General features: G+C 44.4%; 1 protein-coding gene across 4 annotated transcripts; it reads left to right on the top strand.

The window, feature by feature from the left end:
* Positions 1-453: 453 nt before the first annotated feature.
* Positions 454-25974, top strand: LOC115502294 (zinc finger protein 501-like). 4 transcript variants are annotated; one of them, XM_030297552.1, is made up of 6 exons: positions 454-675; positions 857-1070; positions 16227-16308; positions 20521-20963; positions 22508-22634; positions 23497-25974. In XM_030297552.1, exons 4-6 carry the CDS (start codon positions 20931-20933, stop codon positions 24780-24782), a joined length of 1446 nt encoding a protein of 481 aa, XP_030153412.1. In that variant the 5' UTR covers positions 454-675; positions 857-1070; positions 16227-16308; positions 20521-20930; the 3' UTR covers positions 24783-25974. The 4 variants fall into 4 exon arrangements, with proteins under 4 accessions (XP_030153412.1, XP_030153414.1, XP_030153413.1 ...); XM_030297554.1 differs by having other exon boundaries at positions 20163-20963; XM_030297553.1 differs by lacking the exon at positions 857-1070.
* Positions 25975-26390: the final 416 nt, after the last annotated feature.

Below are 26390 nucleotides of genomic sequence, written 5' to 3'. Positions count from 1 at the left end.
CAACGTGACATGTTAGCTTCTGCTACCAGTGGACACATTTTGTCTGAATGACTACGGATAAGTGCATTTGGATCTGTAGCCTCTGGGAGCAAACTGAACTTCACGAAGTCCGAAGTTAACACTTTTCCAAACGCTTGGGTGAACAGCTGCAGACAATACACAACACGCCCCAGAAACTTGAGTTCTGCTCCTTGAGGAAGGGACAAAGACCCTTCTACTCCCTTGGACTCGCAGACGCCATCCCCCAGGGCAGCTCGCGGCTCCAAACTCGTCCGCAGGTCTGCTGGGGAGCGCTCTTGCCCGAGGCACCCGAGTCCGTGAACTACATTACCCGGCAGGCTCCGCGTCTAACGGCCCCCTCGCCGAGCCAATGAAGGTTTAGCACAGGGGCCTTCCGTGTGTGACACCTAGCGCGGGGCGGGACTTCCGGCGTCCTCCTCCGGGCGGTCATTTTGGCTTCTCCTCTGTGTTCATCCGGGCAGAAGTTCCGGAGCGGTGGGTCTGCGCGGAGGTGACGTGCGGGAGAAGGAGTCGGAGGAGCCGTTGTCCCCGCCGCACAGAGGCGGGTCTGAGGCTCGGCGACACCGCCCGGGGCGCCCCGCACGAGGGCCTGCCCGCTCCCCGCCCCGCCCACAGGCCCGGATGGCGGCAGCCACGCTGAGGGACCCGGCTCAGGTAAACGCTGCGTTCCCCGGCCCCTCCCCGCCTCCCGGGTCCTAAAGCGCCGGCGGAGGGGCGCCTGCTCACGTCCTCACGTCCCAGGCCTGACTGTCTGGGACAATAGGCCACGGGTAGGTGGGGTCCCGTTTCTGACAATGGCCGTGAACGAACATGACATCTCCGCTTCTCTGTTCAGCTTTACTGTTGTGGTTGTGATGAGGAGCGGGGGAGTGTTGCAGGCAGAGGAGCCGACCCGTGCCGAGGCTGGGAGGTGCGACTCAGCTGGCAGCGTTCGGGAAAGCTGGGGTCCGGTGTGCCTGCGAGGAACAGTGTTTGAGGCGGAGTCACACCTGGAATAGCAGGCCGAGGGTTCTACCTGCATCTCGGGATTCTGGAAGCTGTGGAGAACGGTAAAGAAAGGAGCGACACGAATTACGTCAGGGCTTTAAGAGCTTCTCAAAGGTAGTTGGTTGGAGGGTGGTGGAAACATTGAGGCGCTGGAAGGTTGACTCTTCAAGGACGCAGAGCTAGGAAGAGGAAACCCTGAGGCACAGAGGTGAGGCATCCAGTCCCAGATTCACCTGGCTCACATGCCGGCCTGAGCGCACTCAACCTGACGTGGCCCTGTTCCTCTGGAACCTGCCTGTTAAAACATGGCTACGGACGCTCTCATGGAACCTGCACCGGTCCGTGTACGGTGTCCCGGGCCCACACTGGCTCCTCCCCCTCTTGTGTTCTCTGTCCCGTAGTGCCTGGGGACTCTCGGTGCCGTTCCTCCAGACCTTCCAGACCTTGGGTAGAGGGACCCTCGAGAAACCCCAGGCTTCCCCCCGCCCTGGGTCCATACCAGGGATTATATAGAGGTGTTTCCGTTTTGTGCGCCTGAGGGAAACAGCCGAGGAAAGGTTATCTCCATACTGGCACACAAGAACGCTTAGAGCTTTAGGGAAGCTGGGAGTGTTGAGGAAACCACAGATTCCTTTTCCTTCAGGTGGGAACAAAGAGCAGTGAGACAGGATTCAGGACTGAAATGGCTGCCTGAGAAGTTGCTTATCTGTTCTGGAGGTGACTCGAGCTTTGGATTAGAGGACGGAGATGATCTCACCCGGGTCTTCCTCTGGCTTCACTGTGGAGAAAAGATCGTGAGGATGAGGGAAGAGGAAGGAAAACTAAGGCGGAGCCCAGTGTAACATTCCAGTTCAGGGTTCACAGAACAGAGTGGTGGCTTAGGAGAAGTAACTGGATTCTGGATCTGTTTTTATTAAGGGCCAACTAGATTTCCTAATGTGGAAGGGAAGTCGCATGCTTGGTCTGCTGCTATTGCTGTAACAAAATAGCATAAACTAGGTGATTTATAAACAGCAGAAATTTATTTCTCATAGTTCTGGAGGCTAGAAGTCCAAGATCAGGCTGGTCAGTTTCTGTGTCTGGTGAGGGCCTGCTTCCTAATTTCAGCCCAAAGGCCCCAGCTCCTAATACCATCAGCTTGTGGGGGGTAGAATGTCAAAATATGAATTGGGGTGGGAGACATAAACATTCTATAACAGTGGGAAAGTGAAGCACTTTCAGAGATGACCCTAGGGTTTTGATCTAAGCAACGGGAAAGATGAAAATTCCATCAATTGATATGGGAAAATTGGTCATAGAGTAATTTTCACTGGGGATATTGGGAACTTTGTTGTGGCTATTTTAAGATCTGAGGTGTTTCAGACACCACTGGGTAAAAGCATCAAGTAGGCAGCTGAACACCCATGTTTGGAAATCTGGGGAGGGCTTCGGGATGGAGACATCCAAAATATTGTGGCTACTGTATATGTCCAGGTAAGTGAGCTGTGATTACAAGAAGCAGTCTCTAGGCTATGATGGTAAAACCATTTTCAGACTAGGAAAGGGAAGTAGCCGAGGACTGGGCCTCTTGCTTGGATATCTGGTTGATGGCATTGAGTTTTACATACTGAAGTTAACAGAAGTGAGTAACATGAAGGGAGAAAACACTGAGGATGGCGTAGACGCATAGCCGATGAAGGATACCGGGAGAAGAGTGGACATGAGATGGACACAGAAGCATAGGAGTTGGCCCATTAATACTCAGTCCTTGGAGCTAGTGTTTATTCCACTTAAGGGACTTCATGGATTTTGTGGCAACTTTGGTGGGGCCTGGGATATTTCATTCAGTATGGAGGATAAGATTAGGGGCAAATCTGGGAGAAACACTGGGACTCAGGTAGGTGACCAGTAGGGCTGGGCTTTGAATGAGGGGTTAAGTCAAAATCAGAAAGTTCTGACTGCAGAGGGCACAGCAAGGGCAGCACAGAAATGGAATGAGGTCATGGGTATCTGCAATCTGCAGGTCAGTCTGGGTTGTGGAGGTTGTAGCAAGAGACCAAGTTAAGCAGGAAGGACTACATACCAGGCTTCACAGCTGCCTCTGGCAGTGAGGATCATCAGAGGATCAATTGAATCTTGATTGAATTTACAAAAAACTCTGGGTACCATGCAGCAAGTAACATGGGGAGGCCAGGGAGATGCCTGTACCTTCCTGTGGAGCACGAAGTGGCTGTGGCTTCTAAGAAGCAGCAAGGGGGGCGCCTGGGTGGCGCAGTCGGTTAAGCGTCCGACTTCAGCCAGGTCACGATCTCGCGGTCTGTGAGTTCGAGCCCCACGTCGGGCTCTGGGCTGATGGCTCAGAGCCTGGAGCCTGTTTCCGATTCTGTGTCTCCCTCTCTGCCCCTCCCCCGTTCATGCTCTGTCTCTCTCTGTCCCAAAAATAAATAAACGTTGAAAAAAAAAAAAAAATTTAAGAAGCAGCAAGGGAGAACCTCTCTAGGAAATGAAGGTATTTAAAGGCAATCATATATGCTGTAGCTAACACACACACTCAAACACAGGGAATATGCATTCCCAGAAAAGATTTGAGTGATCCCAGAACCTCTGAGGTAAGGAGATTAGTGAAGGTCTTCCCCTGCACAGGGCCAGTTCTTAATGACTGGAAAAGTTGGCTTTTATTTATTTATTTATTTATTTATTTGTTAAATTCAAATGCCTACATCTCAACAAAAGATCACAGAGCATACAAAGAAATAAGGAAACATGGCCCAACCAAAGGAACAAAATAAATGTCTGGAAACTGGCCATATAGAAATGTAGGCCTCTGAATTACTTGGCAAAAATTTAAAACAGCTGTGCTAAAGATGCTCGGTGACTTAAGAGAACGCAAACAACAATGTCAGAAAACAATTCATGCACAATGTGAGAATGTCAATAAAGAGATAGGGACTGTAAGAGAGAACCAATCAGAAATTCTAGAGCTGAAAAACAATTAAGCTGAAAACTTTACTAGAGAGGTTCAGTAGCAGACTTGATCAGGTAAAGAATCTACAAACTTGAAAACAGGTCATTTGAAATTGTCAAGTCAGAGGAGCAAAAAAAAAAAAAAAAAAAAGGAGAAGAAGAAAAGTAAAGAGAGCTTAAGGGGCATGTAGGATACTAGCAGCTGACCCATATATGCATTATGGCAGGCCCAGAAGGAGAAGAGAGGGACTTTATTTGCAAAACGTATCTAAGGACAAGTATCTAAAATACATAAAGAACATTTATAACTCGATAGTTAGAAACAGTTTTTAAAAACAGGCAATAGATTTGAACAGATATTTCAAAAAAAAGTTTGGCAAAAATTTACATAAAAAGATGCTGGAAAGAGTCATTAGGAAAATGAAAAACCCATAATGACTTAACCACTGTGCACTTTTAGAATTGATAATGTCATGGAACCTGTTCTGGATTACCCGGCAGAAGAACCAAGCAGCACTCCGAGATGTTGGAAGGCTGGAGGTTTATTTTATGCTGGCAGGCTCAGAGGAGATCCCTCTCCAGAGGTCTGAGCCCCGAGCATAAGCAGAGGGAATAATTTATAGTTTGTTACTTCTGCATTCCGCATTAGTAGTAATTTGGTGTCTGTGAGCGTGGCAAGTGGGGTGGGAAGAAGAACCCGGAAGGGAAGTCTTCAGTCGAGGACTGGAATTTCCCTATCAGTCCTGTTGGCCATCTTATAACAGATTTTTCCCTATCAGTAACATTAAAAACTGGCCATACCATCTTTTGTTAAGCATGTGGAGCAAATGGAACTCTCATCCACTGATAGTAGGAAGGGAAATTGTACAAGCACTTTGTAAAGCGGTTTGGCAGCATCTTTAAAATTAAACATACAGGGGTGCCTGGGTGGCTCAGTTAAGTGTCTGACCCTTGATGTCAGGTCGTGAGACCGATTGAGCTCTGTGCTGAGCATGGAGCCTGCTTGGGATTCTCTCTCCCTCCTTCTCTCTGCCCCTCCTCCCCTGGTGCACACACTCTCTCAAGATAAATATACATTTTTTAAGTTTATTTTTGAGAGAATGCATGCATGTGTGAGCAGGGGAGGGGCAGAGAGCAAGAATCCCAAGCAGGCTTCACACCATTAGTGCAGAGGCTGATGTGGAGCTTGAACTCATGAACTGTGAGATCATGACCTGAGCCGAAATCAAGTTGGATGCTTAACCACTGAGCCACCCAGTTGTCCCAATAAATAAACATTTTTTTAAAGTGTATGTGAGGGGCGCCTGGATGGCTCAGTCGGTTAAGCGTCCAACTTCAGCTCAAGTCACGATCTCGCGGTCCGTGAGTTCGAGCCCCGTGTTGGGCTCTGGCTGATGGCTCAGAGCCTGGAGTCTGCTTCTGATTCTGTGTCTCCATCTCTCTCTGCCCCTCCCCCGTTCATGCTCTGTCTTTCTCTGTCTCAAAAATAAATAAACGTTAAAAAAAAAGTTTATTTATTTTGAGATAGCATGAGTCAGGTAGGGGCAGAGAGAGAGAATGCCAAGCAGGCTCCTTGCTGTCAGCACAGAGCCTGATGTGGGGCTCAAACTCACAAACTGAGATCATGACCTGAGCCAAAATCAAGAATTGGACACTTAACCAACTGAGCCACCCAGGCCCCCCTAAATAAACATTTTTTAAAAATAAATAAAATTAAACATACAGCTTTCATACAACCCAGTCGTCCCATTCCTAGGTATTTATCCGAAGGAAATAAAAGCATATGTTTATGCAAAGACCTGTGAACAAATGTTTAAAACAGCTTTACTTTTAATGGAAAAGGGGGAAAAAACTCAAAGCCCATCAAAAACAGTTGAATGAATAAACAAATTGTAATACCTCTATATAATGGAATATCACTCAGGAATAAACAATTTTCTTTGTCAGCTGTAACAAAATACCATAGACTAGGTGGCTTAAAGAACAGAAATGTATTGTTCAGAGTTCTGGAAGCTGGGAAGGAAGTCCAGATTAAGTGCTTATTGCTTTGGTTCCTGATGAGGATTCTTCTTGGTTTGCAGATGGCTCTCTTGTGTCTTCACATGATGGAAAGACAGGGAGTGACAGTTCTCTGGTGTTCCCACTCCCCTCTTTTTTTATTGAAGTATAGTTGACATTAATTTTAGTTTCAGGTGTACAACATAATGATTTAACTATTACATACTTTACAGAATGCTCATAAGTGTACTATCTCTCACCAAAGTTATTACAATGTTAGTGACTATTCTCTATAATGTACTTTTCACCTTAGTAACTTGTTTTAGAGCTGGAAGGCTGTGCCTCTTAATCTACCTCACCTGTTTTGTCCATCACCCCACACTCTTCCCTTTTGGCAACCACTAGTTTGTTCTCTGTATTTATAAGTCTGCCTCTGTTATTGCTGTTGATAGTTTTGTTTTCTACATTCCATAGATAACTGAAATCCTATCTTACTTGTCTTTCTGTGACTTATTCCACTTGGCATAATACCCTCTAGGTCCATCCTTGTTGTAAATGTCAAGATTCTTTTTTTTTTTTTTTTAAGGTAATCTCCATGCCCAGTATAGGGTTTGAACTCATGACCTGGAGATCAGGAGTTGCACTGTCTACCAGCTAAGCCAGCCAGACACCCTATGATTTCTTTTTTTTTTTTTAATGGCTAAGTAATATTCCCGTGTGTGTGTATCATGTCTTTATTCATTTATATATCAGTGGACACTTAGATTGTGTCCATATCCTATTTATTGTAAATAATGCTGCAGTAAACAGGGATGTATATATCTTTTTGAATTAGTGTTTTCATTTTCTTCAGGTAAATACCCAGAAGTGGAATTACCGGATCATATGGTTTTTCTATTTTTAGTTTTCTAAGGACCCTCCATACTGTTTTCCAGAGTGGCTGCACCTCTTTACATTCCACCCAGCAGTGCACAAGAGTTCTCTTTCCTCTATTTCATCATCTTGTTATTTCTTGTCTTTTTGATACTGTTTTGACTGGTGTGAGGTGATATCTCATTGTGGATTTGATTTGCATTTCCCTGATTACATTGAGCATCTTTTCATGTCTGTTGGCCATCTGTATGTCTTCTTTGGAAAAATGCCCATTTGGGTCTTCTGCTAATTTTTAATTGAATTGTTTCAGGTGTTTTGGTGTTAAGGTGTGTGAATTCTTTATATGTTTTGGATATTTAGTATTGGGGTATTTGGAGTATAATATATATGTTATATATATTATGTATACATATATATATTATATTTTTTGGATGTATCATTAGCAAATATTTTTTCTAATTCAGTAGGTTGCCTTTTTGTTGTGTTGATGGCTTTGCTTTGCAAAAGTTTTTTAGTTTTATGTGGTCCCAATTGTTTATTTTTGCTTTTGTTTCCCTTTTGTCCCTTTTACTTTTGTTTTTGCTTTTGTCTCCCTGAAGAAACATATCCAGAAAAATGTTGCTAAAGCTGATGTCAAAGAAATTATTGCATATGTCTTTTAATTTTATGGTTTCAGGACTTACATCCAAGTCTTTAATCCATTTTGAGTTTTTAGTTTGTTTTGTTCTGTTTTATTGTTTTATTTTGAGAGAGAGTGTATGCATGTACTCTGGGGTTTGATCTCATGAACCATGAGATCATGACCTGAGCTGAAGTCCAAGAGTCAGACACTTAACCAACTGAGCCACCCAGGTGCCCCCCACCCGTGTTGAGTTTATTTTTGTGTATGGTGTAAGAAAGTGGTCCAATTTCGTTCTTTCGTATGTAGCTGTCCAGTTTTCCCAACACCATTTATTCATTGTGTATTCTAGCCTCCTTTGTCACAGAGTGACCATATAAGCATAGGTTTCTCAGCTCTATTCTGTTCCATTTTTGTGCCAGTACCATACTGTTTTGATTACTATGGCTTTGTACTATGGTTTGAAATCTGGTGTTGTATATTTCCAGCTCTGTTGTTCTTTCTCAAGCTTGCTTTGGCTATTTGTGTTTTTTTGTGGTTCCATACAAATTTTTGGATTCCTTGTTCTAGTTTTGTGAAAAATACTATTGGTATTTTGGTAGGGATTGCATTGAATCTGTGGATTGCTTTTGGTAGTATGGACATTTTAACAATGTTAATTCTCCCATTCCATGAACATGATACATGGTATGTCTTTTTATTTATTTGTGCTGTCTTCATCAGTGTCTTACAGTTTTCAGAAAACAAGTCTTTCACCTCCTTATCTACATTTATTCCTAGGTACTTTACACTTTTTTTTTTTTTTTTAATTTTTTTTTTCAACGTTTATTTATTTTTGGGACAGAGAGAGACAGAGCATGAACGGGGGAGGGGCAGAGAGAGAGGGAGACACAGAATCGGAAACAGGCTCCAGGCTCTGAGCCATCAGCCCAGAGCCCGACGCGGGGCTCGAACTCCCGGACCGCGAGATCGTGACCTGGCTGAAGTCGGACGCTTAACCGACTGCGCCACCCAGGCGCCCCAATACTTTACACTTTTTGATGCAATTATAAATGGAATTGTTTTCCTAATTACTCTTTCTGCTGGGTTTTTATTAGTGTGTAGAAACACAACAGATTTCTGCATATTAATTTTATATCCTGCAAATTGACTGAATTCATTTATTAGTTGGAGTCTTCAGGGTTTTCTGTATATAGCATATCACCTGCAAATAGTGACAGTTTTACATTTTTCTTCCAACTTGGATGCTGTTTAGTTCTTTTTATTATCTGAATTGAATGAAGGTGGTGAGAGTAGATGGTGAGGAAAGCTTTCAGCTCTTCACCATTGGGTATGATGTTAGCTGTGAGTTTTTTCATATATGGCCTTTATTGTGTTGAGGAATTTTCCCTCTAAACCCACTTTGTTGAGAGTTTTTATTATGAACGGATGTTAAATTTTGTCAAATGCTGTTTCTGCATATATTGAGATGATTATATAATTCTTACTTTCCATTTTGTTAATATATTGTATCATGTTGATTGATTTGCAGATATTGAACCATCCTTACATCCCTGAAATAAATCCCACTTGTGGTGAATGACCTTTTTCATATGTTGAATTCAGTTTCCTAATTTGTTGAGGATTTTTGTATCTGCGTTCATCAGGGATATTGATCTGTAGTTTTCATTTTTTGTGGTGTCTTTGTTTGGTTTTGTATCAAGGTATATGCTAGCTTTGAGGATGAGTTTGGAAGCATTCCTTTTCTATTTTTGGAGTAGTGTGAAAAGGATAGGTATTAACGCTAAACGAAATATTTGGTAGAATTCACCTGTGAAGCCATCTGGTCCTGGACTTTTGTTTGTGGTGAGGTTTTTGATTACTGATTTAGTTTTGTTACTAGTAAACAGTCTGTTCAAATTTTTTATTTCTTTGTGATCCAGTCTTGGAAGGTTATATATATATATTTTAGGAATTTATCCATTTCTTCTATGTTGTCCAATTTGTTGGCATATAATTAATCCTTTCTATTTCTATGGTGTTAGTTGTAACTCCTCTTTGATTTCTGATTTTGAGTCCTCTCTCTTTTCCTTTATGAGTCTGTCTAAAGGCTTATCTCTTTTATCTTTTCAAAGAACTGTCTCTTAGTGTCCCTGATCTTTTCTATTGTTTTTCAGTCTTCATTTCTTTCTACTCAGATCTTTATTATTTTTTTTTTCATTCTACTAACTTTCGACCTTGTTTGTTCTTCTGGTTACTTTATTTATTTATTTTTTTAATTTTTTTTAATGTTTATTTATTTTTGAGACTGAGAGAGACAGAGCATGAATGGGGGAGGGGCAGAGAGAGGGAGACACAGAATCAGAAGCAGGCTCCAGGCCCTGAGCCATCAGCCCAGAGCCCGACGCGGGGCTCGAACTCACGGACCGTGAGATCGTGACCTGAGCTGAAGTCAAGACACTCAACCGACTGAGCCACCCAGGAGCCCCTCTTCTGGTTACTTTAAATATAAGGTTAGATTGTTTGAGATTTTTCTTGTTTCTTGGTAGGTCTGTATTGCTATAAACGTCCCTCTTAGAACAGCTTTTGCTTCATCCCAAAGATTTTGAACTGTTGCATTTCCATTTTTATATGTCTCCAGCTGTTCTTTAATTTCTTTGACCTGTTGGTTGTTTAGTAGCATGTTGTTTAGCCTCCACGTGTTTGTGTTTTCCATTTTCTTTTCTTGTAATTGATTTCTAGTTTCGTACTGTTGTTGTTGGAAAAGACACTTGATATGATTTCAATCTTAAATTTATTGAGACTTGTTCTGTGGCCTAACATGTAATCTATCCTGGAAAATGTTCCAGATGCATTTGAAAAGAATGTATTCTGTTTGGAAATGATGTTCTGTGTATATCTGTTAAGTCTATGTGTCTAATGTGTCTTATTGATTTTCTCTCTGGATGATCTGTCCATTGATGTAAGTGGAGCATTGAAGCCCCTTTTTTAAGAAGAAAAAAAAAATTAAGCATTTATTTATATTTGAGAGAGAGAAACAGAGCACAAGCTGGGGAGGGTCAGAGAGAGAGGGAGACACAGAATCCAAAGCAGGCTCCAGGCTCTGGGCTGTCAGCCCAGAGCCCATCACGGGGCTTGAACTCACAGACCGTGGGATCATGACCTGAGCCGAAGTCAAGACACTCAACCGACTGAGCCACCCAGGAGCCCCGAAGTCCCCTTCTATTACTGTATTGTTAGTTTCTCCCTTTATGGCTGCCAATATTTGCTTTATATTTGTAGGTGCTCCTATGTTGGTTTCATAGATATTTACAGTTATTCTATTCTCTTGTTGGATTAATTCCTTTATAGTTATGCATGACTTTTGTCTTTAACAGTCCATGTCTTAAAGTCTACTTTATAAGTATTGCTACCCCAGCTTGTTTTCACTTCGGTATGCATGGAATATGTTTTTTCATTCCTCTATTTTCAGTGTGTATGTCTTTAGATCTGAAGTGAGTCTGTTGTAGGCAGTGTATAGATAGGTCTTGTTTTTTTTTATCCATTCAGTCACCCTACATCTTTTGATTGGAGCACTTAGTCCATTTACATTTAAAGTAATTATTGGTAGGTATGTACTTAACTGCATTTTGTTTTTTTTCTTTTGTGCTCTTCCCTTGTGATTTGTTGGCTTTCTTTAGTATTACAAGTTTTTAAGTTGGTGGTCATGTAAATTCTAAAAGCACTACATTTATTACTCTCTCCCCCCACGAAGTTTTATGTACATGATGTCATATTTTACATCTTTTTGTATATATTGCTTAACCAATTTTTGTAAAAGAAAATTAATAAAACCAAAATTTTACTACTTTTGCTGTTTAGCCTTCATACTAGCTTTATAAGTCATTGATCCACTACCTTTATTATATGCTTGTCTTACCAGTAAAACTTTTCCTTTCATAATTTTCTTCTAGTTATATGTTTTTCTCTTTTCTGCTTAAAGAATTCCCTTTAACATTGCTTGTAAGGCCAGATGAGTGGTGATGAACTTTAACTTTTGTTTGTCTGGAAAAGTTTTATCTCTTCTTCAATTCTGAATGATAACCTTGCTTGGTAAAGTTCTTGGTTGTAGGTTTTTTTCCTTTCAGTATCATGCCACATGCCACTCCCTTCTGGCCAGAAGTGTTTCTGCGGAAAATTCAGCTGATAGCCTTATGGAGTCTCCATTGTATGTAGGTAACTGTTAGCTTTGCTTTTGCTGCTTTTAAGATCATCTCTTTAGATTTTGTTTCTACTTTAACTGTTATGTGTTTTGGTGTGGACCTGCTTGGGTTCATCTTGTTTGGGGCTCTCTGTGTTTCCTGGGATTGGTCATCAGTTTCCTTTCCCCAGGTTAGGGAAGTTTACACCATTTTCTCTCTTCCTCAGAGACTCTGCAAATGTTGGTACAGTTGAGGTTGTCCCAGAGGTCCCTTAACCTATCCCAGTTTTAAAAAATACGTTTTTCTTTTTGCTATTCAGCTTGAGTGCTTTGCACTGCTGTATTTCCACTGCCATATCTTCTGGCTCACTGATCCATTCTGCTGCATCTTCTAATTTGTAAATTCCCTCTAGTATAGTTTTCATTTCAGTTATTGTATTTTTCAGCTCTAGTTCTTTTTTATATCTCTTTATTGAAGGTCTCACTGAATTCATCCACTCTTCCGCCAAGACCAGTGAGCATCTTTATGACCGTTACTTTGAACTCTTTATCAGGTAGATCGTTTCATTTAGTTCTTGTCCCAAGGTTTTGTTGTGTTTCATATTTGAAACATACTCCTCCTCTTTTCACATTTTGTCTGATTCCTTGTGTTTGTTTGTATGTATCAGGTAGAGTGTACAGCCATACCACCCTGAATGCGCCCGGTCTCATCTGTATGTATTAGTAGATCAGCTACGGGGGTTCTGGTCTTGAAAAGAATGACCTTTTATGTAGAAGGCATCCTGTGGGGCCCAGTAGCCCAGTCCCCCAGTCACCAGGACGAGTTGCTGCAGGGTGTGTCCCCTGTGTGTGCTTTATGAGCTCTTTTGTAACTGGGCCAGGACTGCTGTGGGCATGCTAGTGGGTGGGGCTGGCCCTCAGCCCATCTGTGTGCAGTGACCAGCCGTGACTACTACAAGCATACTGGTGGGCAGGGCTGGTCCCTGGTGTGGCTGGCTGAGAGGCCAAGCTGTAGCTGCTGCTGGTATGCTGGTGAGGGGGGCCGATCTCTCCTCCCTGGGGCAGGCCAGGAGATGCTTTGGAGAGGTGCCTGTCTGGGGCTGCCTGCCGGCTGAGGCAGGGCAGGAGCTGCTTTGGACGGGTACCTGCTGGGGTGAGTAGCTTAGGTCGAGTGGGTTTGCAGGGGGATGCCAGGAAGGGGGGAGGGTCTAGCAAGGTAGCACTGACAGACGGTCCGAACTGACTCCCGCAAGCATCCAGTCAGCTAGGCTGAAGGAGAGCAAGAAAAATGGCTCCTGCCAGCACTTCTCTTCCTTAAAAAGGCTTCTACAGATCCTTGCTCCTCTGGCATATGCTCTAAAATTAGTCAGTAAATCTTCATATGTAATACAGTTATTTTTCAAACTTCTGCCTATTCAGGCAGAATTTTTGGGTTTCAGCCTGAGTGTTATGGTATGCTGGCCCTTTAAGAACAGAATCTCAGTTTCCTATATAGCCTTCTGGCTCTCCCATTACCAGAGTTAAGCTCTGCTCATTTCAAAGTCAGACATTGTGGGGCTCATCTTCCTGGTACAGGTCCCCAGGACCAGGGGTGCCGGATGTGGGGATCGATCCTCTCATTCCTCAGAGAGGACCTCTGTGCCTGTGGTATCCCTCCTGCTTGTGGCTTGCCATGCTTGGGGTTTGGTTATGGACCATATCTCTGCTCCTCCTACCCTTCTCGATTTGGCTTTTTGTCTTGAGCCGTGGAATAAGTGTTCTGCTGGCCTTAAAGTCATTTTCAGAGTGAGTTGGGTTATACTTAGTTGTTGCCTTGTTGCGTTTGTGGGAGGAGGTGAGCCATGCTGCTCTGCCATCTTCCTCTGTTGTCTCTTACGTGGTATCACTAATCTCTTGATGAGAGTCCCAGCCAGATGACCTTATCTGACATAATTACCTGTCTGTACTCCACCTTCTAATTCTACTACGTTGGGTTGGGGGGTTCAGCCTATGAATTTGGGGGGCACGTACCCACTACATAACAGGAATGAAATGTGGCTATATGTAATAACGTGGATGAATCTCTAAATAACTATGCTGAGTGGAAAAATTCAGACAAAGTGAACACACAGCATGATTCTGTTTAAGATTCTTGAAAATGCAAACTAATGCATTATAACACAGGCAGATCAGTTGTTTCCTGAGAATGGTGGTTGAATGGGGGAGAGATGTAGTGGAAAGGGTTGTAAGAAAATTTTGGATGGTGATGAATATGTTTCCTGTCTTGATTGTGGTGATGGTTTCAGTGGTGTAGGTCTACGTTAAAACTCACCACATTGTACACTTTAACTGTATTCAGTTATTATAATTCAATAAAGCCATGAAAATACAGATAAGTAAAAAATACTTTTGCTTCTAGCAAAATAAAGAATGTATCTGAGGAGAATGGTTGGAATGAAAGCAATAAGGAGAAGAAACTGTAGCTACCAGCATCACATCCTGAAGAAGAGAGGAAACTGCATTTGTTTCTTCTTTCTCTTCCTCTGCCCAGTGGTATCAGTATGCAGTTAAGGATAAAGCAGAAACCCCCCTAAAAAGATAAGAGTTGTTGGAGTCAATATCATACCATTAGGGCTTGAGGGGGATCCAGCACCAGATACGCCTAAAACCATATAACCCAATGTTCCTAATGAGAGGGAAGTTTGTGCTGGATTTTGGGAATTATAGTCATTTTTAAGCCAATGGGATAGGCAGAAAACTGCCCCACTTAAATGTCCTTGTCTTTTTTAGGTTTATTTATTTATTATTTTGAGAGAGAGAGAGAGAAAGGGCACGTGCACAAGTTGGGGAAGGGCAGAGAGAGAATCCCAAGCAGGCTCTGTACTGTCAGCACATGGAGCCCGACTCAGGCCTCGATCTCACAAACCCGGAGATCGTGACCTGAGCCGAAACCAAGAGTTAGATACTTAATTGACTGAGCCACCCAGGTGTCCCTTAAATGTCTATGTCTTAATGTCGGATTACACAGCAAAGGAGAGTTAAGGTAGTAGGTAGAATTAAGAGTACTAATCCACTGACCTAGAAATGGGGAGATTATGCTGGATTACCTGAGCCTGCCCAGTATGATTGTAAAAGCGTTCTTACATGGGGAAACGATAGGCAGAAAATGGAAAAAGTTCAAGTGATGCAGGGTGAGAAAGACTCAGCTGGCCGTTTCTCGCTTTGAGATGAAAAGGGGCCATGAGCCCAGGTCTGTGTTTGGCCTCTGAAACTGGACAAGGCGAAAGAATAAATTCTTTCCTAGCGCCTCCAGAAAGGAAGGCAGCCTTGCTGACTCCAGTGGAGACCCGTTGTGGACTTCTGACTTCCAGAACCGTAATTCAATGTTTGTATTGTTTAAGCAGCAACAAAAAAGTCAAAAGGCCAGTTTCACATGTTAAAGTGATACCCAGTTGAAATTGTGCATTATCAGTATACTTAGGGTTGCCAGATTTAGAAAATAAATAATATATATATTTTTTACTATAAGTATGTCCCATGCAATAGACCTTATAAAGTTATTCATTACTCATCTGAAATTCACATTAAACTGGGTATCCTATTCTGTTAGGGAATTCTAGATATATTAGAAAGCACTGTGAGCATGTTTTGCTATTTTAAGAATCCTGGTTATTCTTTGTGATGAAGAAGGATAAAACAAATACATTTATTACTTAGCTGACTGCTGGTAGGATAACCTAGGATAAGATCTGAAAGTGTACACAAAAGTGTCCAGTTAGCTTCAGGCTATTAGGAGAACCTTGTGAGTGAACATTGGAGAACATTCTGGGGCCCTGATACAGGTATGCAGATGCACTACTGAGTGTCAGAATAATCAAATCGTTTATGAATCACAGTTTGATCAGCGTTAGGAGCACCCAGAAACACCCCTTACTTGTCCCTTTTCCATGCCCTACCCAACCACAAATATTCAAACACAAACATGCACACATCCCCCTCTCGTGCTTTACTTAATAGAAGATTATGACCTGAAGTTTCAGCAGTGGGAAAGTTACCGATCACATCCACAACTACCTAATGCTCCATGAGGATTTATTCAATTCCCAGTTGATAGATGTTAGGTTGATTCTGTGATTCTCATCTTTGTCATTAAAAAACAATGTACATAAAATAGCTTTGTAATTATGAAAGATTTGGTCTCATGATTATTACTAAATTGAAACAACTTGTTATGTGAGCAAAGAAATTTTCTGGTATAACGACCCAGTGTTCCTTCTTTGTCACTAGAGTCTTCTCATTCAATTAAATCAGCCTCTAGCACACTCTCTAAATTGGTTGATAAAGTAGTTTCTTTTAACTTAAATATTGTCTTCCTCATTCAGACTAGAGTTGATATCTTTGGAAATTCCTTGCAGTTTTCTCTATAATTTTATGACTTAATATCGACATTCCCATGAGAGTGCCAGTTTGTTGAGCAGAAACAGGAGTGGGGGGCGGGGGTGGGAATGTATACATTTTTCCTGGGATATTGCAGATTGGAAGGCTTAGGAGGCATAGGAAATTTAGTCAGCATCTGTGATACTAATGTAATGTGTTCGAGCTTCGTGGTCTGGGCTTTTGACTCCACATTGTCTTTGTTCTTTACAGGTCCAAGCAGTGGGTTCAGTACCTTCTCAGCAGTGGACTCTCTTCCTGTGAAGCCAGAGCCATATGCACCATCCTGATCCTGGTATGTTTGACTCTTTTTACTCATTTACTTGTGTTTTTTCCTTTTGGGTAACCCTGACTCACACCTCTCTTCTCTTGTGTCTGCATGCTTCTCAGCATTTCCTCCCATTGTGCTCATTAGCAGTGACAACTTGTTTCTCAGTTCTGCTTGAGGGCAAGGAAAACATCTTTTTCCAAATACAGGCTCTGGGCTCTAAGTTCCTTCCAGAATATAAACTGTCATTTGAGCTGCTGGGAATTTTGCTTTCAGTGTTGAATAGCCATTGTAGGATACAAAAGAAGCTGTTGTATGAGCAATTATCCAAAGACAGAATTCCATGAAAATGTAAATGTATGTCTTTTTCAGATTTTGAGAGTTTAACGGTAGGAATCCAATGCTGATCTGAATTTTAAGCTAACGCCCAAAATGTTTATTTTGTAAACATTGGGTGAAAAATGTTTTGTGTGAAGGTATGGACAGTGCATGTGGACCTTGAGGAGTATAAATCTCTAAATTGACTCAATAGTATTTTAATCTAATGCTATGAATGATGCAGAAAAGGTCACATGTCTTGTGTAGGGACCTGTTTGCCTTTATGTTCTTAGCAGAAGAAGGTAAAAATGTGAGAAAGCTAGAGGTTGGTTTGTGTAGTTTGAGCTCAGTTCCAACTTTCTTCTGAGGGAGGGTGGATTGAGAACGCTACTCATTTCTAAAAAGTTTCTGCTTTTATCAGATGGATGCTCAGGAAGGCTTCTTTCTGCCTGTGTTGATTCTTATGCCAAAGTAGCTTATTTTAGGCCACCAACAGAAACACTTTGGGTACAAATTTGGTTCCACACCACTGCAATAAAGCAAGTCAGATGAGTCGTTGGTTTCCCAGTACATACATAACTGTTGTCTTTACAGTATATAATAGCATTATGTCTTAAAAACAGTATACATACCTTGAGAAATACTGTCTTCTAAAAAAAACATTAACCCTCATCTGAGCTGTTAGTGAGTCATAATCTTTTTGTTTATGACCCTGAACGTGGGGGTGGCTATGGCAGTTTATTAAAATAAGGCAGTGAAGTTCCCATATCAGTGGATCTTCCTGTCACAATTTCGCCAAAGCACACGATGCTGTTTGATAGCATCTTATCCACCAACTGGATTTCTCTAGTCTTCAGGCCTCTCCCCAGAGTAGGTTCCCCCTCAAGCAACCAGTTCTCTGGTCACCCACTTCCGGTTTTATTGTGAGCTTGTCCCTTGCAGCAATTTGGTCACATCTTGTCTACTTCTTTTTTTTTTTTTTTCTTAACATTTATTTATTTTTGAGACAGAGAGAGACAGAGCATGAATGGGGGAGGGTCAGAGAGAGAGGGAGACACAGAATCTGAAACAGGCTCCAGGCTCTGAGCTGTCAGCACAGAGCCCGACGTGGGGCTCGAACTCACGCACAGCGAGATCACGACCTGAGCCGAAGTCGGACACTAAACCAACTGAGCCACCCAGGCGCCCCGCATCTCGTCTACTTCTAATTCTAGTTCTCTTGCCATTGCCAGCGCATCTGCAGTGACTTCTTCCAAACTCCTGCTACCGATGAATGACAGCTAAATGGAATTCCAGAAGGATTTCAGTTTACTTTTCTGGCCTTACAAATCATATTCTTAAGACTTGAAAGTCAAAATTACTCCTTGATCCACAGGCAACAGAATGGATGTCGTGTTAGCAGGCATGAGACATTAGTCTCATCATACATCTCCATCAGGATGCTTTGTCACTGAGCAGTGATATTTTGAAAGAGATCTATTTTTCTGAGCACTGTGTCTCAGCAATGGGCTTAAAATATTCAGTAACCAGGAGCACTTGGGTGGCTCCATCAGTGAGCGTCCGACTTCGGCTCAGGTCATAATCTCGCCGTTTGTGAGTTTGAGCCCCACATCAGGCTCACCGCTGTCAGACTGTCAGTGCAGAGGCCTGCCTCTTTAGATCCTCTGTCCCTCTCTCTGCCCCTCCCCCACTTGTGCTCTCCCCAAAGTAAATAAGTATTTTTTAAAAAATTATTCAGTAAGCCATATTATAAACAGATGTGCTGTCATCCAGACTTTGCCGTTCTATTTATAGCGCGGGCAGAGTAGAATTCCTAAGGGCCCTGGGCTTTTCAGAATGATACGTGAGCCTTGGCCCTAACAAGCTTGACTTTTCCAGCTATGAAAGTGCCAGATGGCCATCTTGCAGTCGAAGGCCGCTCGGTCTGCATTTGGAAAATCCGTGGTTCAGTGTCACCACCTTCACGAACGATCTCCGCTAGGGCTACCAGAGCACTTGCTGCAGCTTCTGCGTCAGCACCTGCTGCCCCACCTGGTCCTTTGCGGTTAGGAGACGGCTTCTTTCCTTCAGTGTCACGAGCCAACCTCTGCTAACTTCAAACTTGTGTTCAGCAGCTTCCTCACCTCCCCTGGCCTTCATAGAAGGGAGAGAGTTAGGGCCTTGCTCTGGATTAGGCTTTGGCTTAAGGGAATGCTGTGACTGCTTTGAGCTTCTGTCCAGAGCACTAAAACTTTCTCTGTATCCGTAGTAAGGCTGTCCTGTGTTCTTATCATTTGTGTGTTCGCTGGAGTAGCACTTTTTTTTTTAAGTGCTTATTTTTGAGAGAGAGGGAGATAGAGGATCCAAAGCAGGCTCTGCACTGTCAGCACAGAGTCTGATGCAGGGCTCGAACTCACAAACCACGAGATCATGACTTGAGTTGAAGTTGGATGCTTAACCAGCTGAGCCACCCAGGCACCCCTGGAACAGCACTTTTAATTTCCTTTAAAGACTTTGTGGGTTTTTTGCATTCATAACTTGGCTATGGGGATAGTTTTTGGCCTGTCTCGGCTTTCAACATACCTTCCATACTAATCTTAATCATTTCTAGCTTATGATTTCAATGAGAGAGACTTACAACTCTTCTTTTCATCTAGAAGCTATTGTAGGATTATTAATTGGGATAGTTTCAATATTGTGTCTCAATAAGGAAGCCTGAGGGTAGAGCAGTCAGAACAAATACCACAGCATTCATAAATTCTAGGTGGCCCTTTGAATAGGGCCTCATTACCTGCAAATCCCAAACCTGTTAAGTATTTCACAAGAGAGTCATGAGGTTTAGGATGTTTTCTAATTGAATGTCCAAAAAGATTATTCTTGGTGCATGTACTGTTTGTCCCCCGCCCCCCCGGAACTGTGAGAAACTCTTAGCATCAACACACAACAGGTTTCTCTCAGCCTTTCATACCATATCCTTTAAGTAGCAAATCATGGGGCACCTGGGTGACTCAGTTGGTTAAGTGTCCGACTTCGGCTCAGGTCATGATCTCCTGGTTTGTGAGTTCGAGCCCTGCATCAGGCTCTGTGCTGACACCTCAGAGCCTGGAACTGCTTCGGATTCTGTCTCCCTCTGTCTCTGCCCCTCCCCCATTCACGTTCTGTCTGTGTGTCTTGAAAATAAAGAAACATTAAAAAAATGTTAACTATCAAATCACAAATCATGTTCTTTGCCAACTCGATTCAGGAGTATATACATCAAAATATCCTTAATGAGTCTATATCTTCATCTGTTTAAGCCCCCTACATAGATGAAATATACGGTTTTATTTGCTGCTTTCTCAGACACAGGGAGTAACTCAGAACTACCTCTACAGAAGTGAGTACTCGTGCACAGTGCTCCTGTCTTTCTGTTCTCTCTTCTCAGTCCTTGCATAGGTAATCCTCTTACGGTAGGTGCTACGTAAAGCCGTAGGAGCTAGTGAGCACAACTGGTGTCGGTCAAATCTCTAACGTGACATAGAATTCGCTTTGGAGCCTTCTGTTTTATAACCTACATCTCTTGAAAACCCTAATAACATTTGCAGAGTGTGGAGAAAGTTCTGCATGGAGAATTGGGCTTGGAAAGCCTTGGAATCCCTTTCATTTCCAAGTGTGTGAGGCTATAATGGTCTCCGTCACACTCCTCTGTAAGTGGCTGTAAAACTGGACCAAATACCAGAATCCATGGCCTTCGGGTGTTGGAAAAAAGCACTGACTGGGCGGTGACCCTTGAGAAAGCAAAACCATGGCAGATGAGGTCCCACACGCTATGTGAGTGACAATGGAATGCTGTGTGCATTTGGATCTGTAACCTTTGGGGGCATCTGGGATAGAACTTGTCGCCTCTGGGAGCACGTGGACTTCATGAAGTCTGAAGCAGCATCATTGTTGCTAACTCTTTAGGTGAGCAGTTGCCAGCAACTCCCCAGGAACCTGGCCTGGCCTGTTGAGGAGCGAAGCTGCTTCACCCGTGTTCCAGGAGGTTCTGATGTGCAGTGCCCTTCGCAGAGGCCCACGGGGCTGTGAGAACCACACTGCCCAGAGGACCCTGCACCAAGCGACATCAGCGTGGAGCCAATGAAGGTCCAGGAGACGGGCGTTTCCACGTGTGCCAACTCCTCAGGGTGGAACTTGCGGGGTCCTGGTGGCAGTCATTTTGGCAGCTCTCGAGTCCATTTCCTGGTCAGAGGCTCCAGAGTGCTGGGTCGAGACGAGGTGAGGACTGCAGCGGCCCGAGAGGAGGTGTCCCCACTGCTCAGAGGAGGGTCTGAGACGCCGGACCGCTCCCAGCCCTGCTCTGCCCACAGAGTCCGATGGCGGCGGCCACGCCCAGGGACTCAGCTCAGGTAAATGCACAGCCCCTGGGCCTGAGCTCTGGGCACCCGCTGGCTTCCCTGCGGTCCAGACCCCGGGGTCCCAGACAGGGAGGCGCTCGTGGACGGGGGCCACGTGTCTGAGCACCCGCTTGCAAGCTCCAAACCGAGGTGTGAGTTTTGTGCGTGCGTAAGCAGAATATGAGGCAGAGTCATGCCTAGACTTATAGGCCAGGGGTGGGGGTGGGGGGTTAGAGGAACAGTAGAGACCAGATCTCTTTGCGCCCCACCCTCTACAGATGAAGCACTTTTAGAACCTATCAAAGTAAGAGGAGGGTGTTCAGGACGCTGGAGAGACATTAAACTAGAGGTTGTGTGGGGGGAGGCCTTCTCCATTCTAGCGGTAAGATGAGGTTGTCCTGGGGCACAGCTACCCGTTTGCCGGAGCTGTGAGTATTCAGAGAAATGCAAATGTTCTTTCGTTCTGATGGTCTGGATCTTCTCTTACCCACGCTTCGTAGCTGCAGAAAACATACTGGGAAGGTTAGCGGGGAGGCTACGTAGATGTAAATTGTGGCCATGGAGGTAAGGGGAGTTGTTGGATTTTAACTTCCTTCTTCAGGTAGACCCAACCTGATTTTCTACTGTGGAGAGTGAGTTAGAATAAAGCCCTAGGGGCCACCCCTGTCTCTTTGTCTCAGAAGGCTTTGAGTGCAGGCACGAAGTGGGCAGCTGGATATAAAGTCTAAAAATTTGAGGTGGTTCAACATTAGATGTGTAGGTGGCGCTTTGTGTTGCATTTAGGAAGGGAAATTCTGGCAATAACATTATTAAGAGGCCAGGAATTTGGGCACTGAGTTCAAACCTGTTTCTTGGAGCAAGTGGCCTCTCAAACACGGGTAAGGGACAGAAGACTTTCAGGGGAAGAGTGGACATGAGCAGGCTGCTGCTTATTTGTGGCAAGCTCTCATGGAGCCTGGTGGGTGAGCTCAGGGGCAAAGATCATTAATTCCCAGTATTTGGATATAGGGTCTTTAAAGACCTTATAAAGTGAGGCTCTAAATCCAATATGATTAGTAGTATCCTTAAAAGAAGAGGAAATTGGAACACATACAATGAAAGGCAGGTCTTCATAGTGGATTTGAGGTTGCCCTGGAAAGTGGGGTCCATCTTGCCAAGCACTCTTGATGCTGTGGGCTCAGTACTAGGGAGAGGCACTTACGGGGTAAAAGAGGTGTGTGAACTGAGGGACCCCCCCCCAGGCCTTCAGTATCAGGGACTTAGGTGGGAGGGTGGAGTCTATCTTTGGTTGTACCCGGCCGGTACACTGTGGAGGATTTCAGGGACATTGCCTGGTTGGGGGCTGGAGAGGCCATGCCCACCCGAGCTTAAGATTATGTCTGTCTGCCCACATCATCCTTGTTCTTGTAGAGGGTTGGACATAGTGATTTACTGGCAGCAGGGCTTGGTATCTCCTCTCAGTCGGGCGGCCCGCGAGGAGGATGAGTGTGGGATAGATGTGTGGGTCCTGTGGAGAGGGGACTGTTTGTAGTTGCATCTCTCCCCCATTACGACAGGATACTGTGACCTTTGAAGACGTGGTCGTGTACTTCTCCTGGGAGGAGTGGGGTCTCCTTGATGAGACTCAGAGATGCCTGTACCACGATGTGATGCTGGAGAACTTTGCACTTGTGATCTCACTGGGTAAGACCCTCACCCCCACTCCGTGGTATCCTGCCCCTCACATTTGGGTTGTAGAGATTGTAGGGACTGCCATCACCAGGGCCGGGCTCAGCAACTGCCCTCTTGCTGAGCCCGCAACATCAGCGTCCAGCACTGTTGTCCACATCCGTGGCCCCTGCCCAGGTTTTTCCCCTCCTTCTAGCTCATGTTTCTTCTGGTCTCTGGCAGCAGTTGCTTGGAGGACCAGGGACTGTTTGTACACACAGTATTATTTTTGTTGCCAGTTTTTGGTCGTGTGCAGAATTGCTCTGGGGCATTGCTAGTCCCTGCCTGTCCTTGCCTCAGGGATTTGTGTCATCCAAGTCCCGCTTCGCTCACCCGGGGTTTAGAAGAGTCCAGGGTCTTAGCAGGATGGCCCACCGGTGTATTTATGCCAGTGGTCGCACACGTCATTTCTGTCTTTCCTTCCCCCTTCCTCAGGTTTTGTCCCTTGCTGTTTCCGTCTTCCATACATCAACCTTTCTTCTCTACTGTTCCCAATGTTAGGTTACGCGTCCTTAGTCTTTGAATACCATCTAGTCAGTTGCAACCAGATGTTCTGGTGCCTGGACATAAACTCCCACACAGCACTCCCAGCTGCAGGCCAGTGGCAGGGGTGCATTGGAGAACCTGCTTCTTCCTGTGCTGCTGCCCCCCCGCCCCCAGTCTTGTGACATTAGAGTTCCAGGACTGCAACCCTTTTACCAACCCGACCCCAGCACCCTCATCTTGAAAACACATCCAGTGGACTCGTTCTTTAGTGTGCCCGACAGACATTTGTGTTGAGCCCTCCCCTTCCACCAAAGATAGCATGCACTTCACACCAGCGTCTCTGGGCTTTCAGGTTGCTGGTACGGAATGGAGGACGAGGAGGCACTTTCTGTGCCACGAATGTCACTGGGCAAGGCTACAGATCCAGGTCCACCCGTGTGGAAATCTCATCCCTGCGAGAAGTGTGTCTTGGTTGGGAGAGATATTCTGTACCTGGCAGAGGACCAAGGACCACATCCGGGCGAGAAATCCTACACCTGTGAGGCATGCGGGAAGCAGCTGTGGTTCAGCACAAGCCTTCACCAGCACCAGAAGCACAACGAAGAGAAGCCATTCAGGTGGGACATGGAGGTTGTGACAAGCTACAAGTTGCACGTGTCAGGGAAGCCCTTCCCCTGCGGGGAGATAGGGAAGGACTTCCTGGCCATATTGAGTCTCCTCCAGCATCAGGCCACTCTCAAAGGGGCAAAACCATACAGCAGCTTCGAGCACGAGGAGTCCTTTCAGGGCGGAAAAAGTCCGCACGCATGCAGCGACTATGGGAAATCATTCAGCTGTGACTATAATAAACTTTTCCAGCCTCAGCAGCTTGACCCTAGAGAAAGTTCCCATGCCTGGGAGAACTGTGCAAAACCTTTTAACCAAAGCTCCATCCTGAGTAATTGCCAGAGAGCTTACCCAGCAACGAGGTCTTACGAGTGCAACGAATGTGGGAGATCCTTCAGCCAAAGCTACAACCTCATTCAACACCACAGAATTCACACTGGCGCAAGGCCTTACAAGTGCAGCGAATGTGGAAAAGCCTTCAGCTTCAAATTCAGGCTTGTGCAGCACCTGCAAATTCACACCAGAGTGAGACCCTATGCGTGTGGCGAATGCGGGAAAGCCTTCAGCTACAGCTCTACCCTCATTAAACACCAGAGAGTTCACACGAGAGAGAAGCCTTACAAGTGTGGCGAGTGTGGGAATTCCTTCAGCCAAAGCTCCAACCTCATTCAACACCAGAAAATTCACAGTGGAGCAAGGCCTTATAAATGCAACGAATGTGCAAAATCCTTCAGCTACAAATGCAAACTTGTTCAGCACCTGCGCATTCACACCGGAGAAAGGCCTTATGAGTGTGGTGAATGTGGGAAATCCTTCAGCCACAGGTCCACTCTCAATCAACACCAGAGAATTCACACTGGAGCCAGACCTTATAAGTGCAACGAGTGTGAGAAATCCTTTAGCCAAAAGTCCAACCTCATTCAGCACCGGAGAGTCCACACAGGAGAAAAGCCTTACGAGTGTGGGGAATGTGGGAAATCCTTCAGCCAAAGCTCCCACATCATTCAGCACCGAAAACTTCACACCAGATAACCTCATGAGCTCAACAACTGTGGGGAAATGGCTCGTAAGCTACATGTATGTTACATATGTGCAGCAGATGTCGGTGGAAAGCCTTCATCTAAACGTCCGGCCTTGTTGGGCCCCAGAAGGTCCTGCCCAGAATATGGTATTTCATAGAACTAGAGACCTTGTGAGGGAGCCAGCTCTTGGCAATTGAACGTCACACACGTGTGAACGTCCACACTGGGGAGATCCCCCAAAACTCCTAGGTTTGTGGGGAAGCTTCCGGGAGCCCTGCATATTCTTACTCTGCTCTGCCAGGTTCCTCATTCAGGGCAGAGGTCCTTTCTCAACCACTGTCAGTGATGGGTGGGGGGGCATGTAACACAGCAAGTCCCTTCTGCCTCATTCGGGTTCTGACCCAGTTTTGACAGTGCCAAGGGGTTGAAATGAAAATACTGTTTACCTTCTAGACCTCCTTGCAGTACACCACGAGGACATCGTATTTCTCTTCTGACCACCTGTAGGGCTCCCGCGAGAGTGGTTCCTCTTTCCCAGGGCTGTCCCACGATGTCGAGCATTATCATGGGGAAGCTGTTCCCGAGCACTGCAAAGGAATCATGTGCCTTCATGTGTAAAGTTCACTTTCTGGTGTCATTGGCTGGTTGTAAAACTACGATAGGAGCCAGGTTGAAAACCCGTGATTGTACAGAAACAGAAGATGGCAGGACTTAGGATATATAAACATCTAACAAAACTTGTGTCCACTGACATGCTGGTTTGTACACTCCACACCAGTGTTCCTCCTATAGTTGTGGAAATCGAGGCCATCGTGCCAATCTTAATTTTTAGCCCATCTCACAGATGTTTGCTGCGTAGGCAAGAAAATGGCAATAGGATTAGAAAATCCCACTGAGATCTGTAGCTTTTCTGACCAGTTGCTGACCCAGATAGAAATGACCTTGAAACTCTTCTTTGATGCAGGGCATCCCTTCCCCAGGCATGAGGAAGGATGGCGGACTCTTGTGCAAAAATATAGGGGACCCAGACCTCTATTTGATTTTTAAAAAAAGCTTTATTGAGGTATAATTAACATGCTGTAAAACTGCACATATTTAAATTGTATACAAAACCATGGGTGGTTATAAATCTATATAACTCCTTTTATTTTGTGCCCTTTTTAAACCTCTACCCTGCACAGTAAATTATTTTGTATTTTTTACATGATTAGAGTCAAATGTTTTACTTTTTTAAATTGTGGTTTCCTTTATGCTGAATAATTTTGAGAGAGCACATTTTTTTATTGCTGAATGCTATTCTGTATGGATGTACCATGATTTTGCTTACCCCACTTACCTATGCGCTTGCTGATCACCACAAATAAAACTTCAAATGTACGTTTTGCTGAACCTCTTTGAACCTTCCCCATTCGTTGTTTATTGCCTTGCTCCTACTATATTACTGGCCCTGCAGCCCATTACCACCACGAAAAAATCATTTCAAAGTCAGTGGAGACTCTATGCAGCAATGTTGCCACTGAAAATACTGTAGACTTTAACAGATTACCCACAGAACTACTACTGTCTTAGGTAAAAACCTGAAATTCTTAACAAAAAATTTTAACGTTTATATGTATTT

The sequence above is a fragment of the Lynx canadensis genome, chromosome E2 (assembly GCF_007474595.2).
Source record: "Lynx canadensis isolate LIC74 chromosome E2, mLynCan4.pri.v2, whole genome shotgun sequence".
In the NCBI taxonomy this organism is placed as follows: Eukaryota; Metazoa; Chordata; class Mammalia; order Carnivora; family Felidae; genus Lynx; species Lynx canadensis.
This window is presented reverse-complemented; position numbering and strand designations above follow the sequence as displayed.

Coding starts and splice junctions, on each gene's coding strand:
- LOC115502294 (XM_030297553.1), top strand. CDS start 20,931: ATGGCGGCGGCCACGCCCAGGGACTCAGCTCAG. Junction 20,964..22,507: donor CGCCCAGGGACTCAGCTCAG/GTAAATGCACAG, acceptor CCATTACGACAG/GATACTGTGACCTTTGAAGA. Junction 22,635..23,496: donor TGCACTTGTGATCTCACTGG/GTAAGACCCTCA, acceptor CTGGGCTTTCAG/GTTGCTGGTACGGAATGGAG.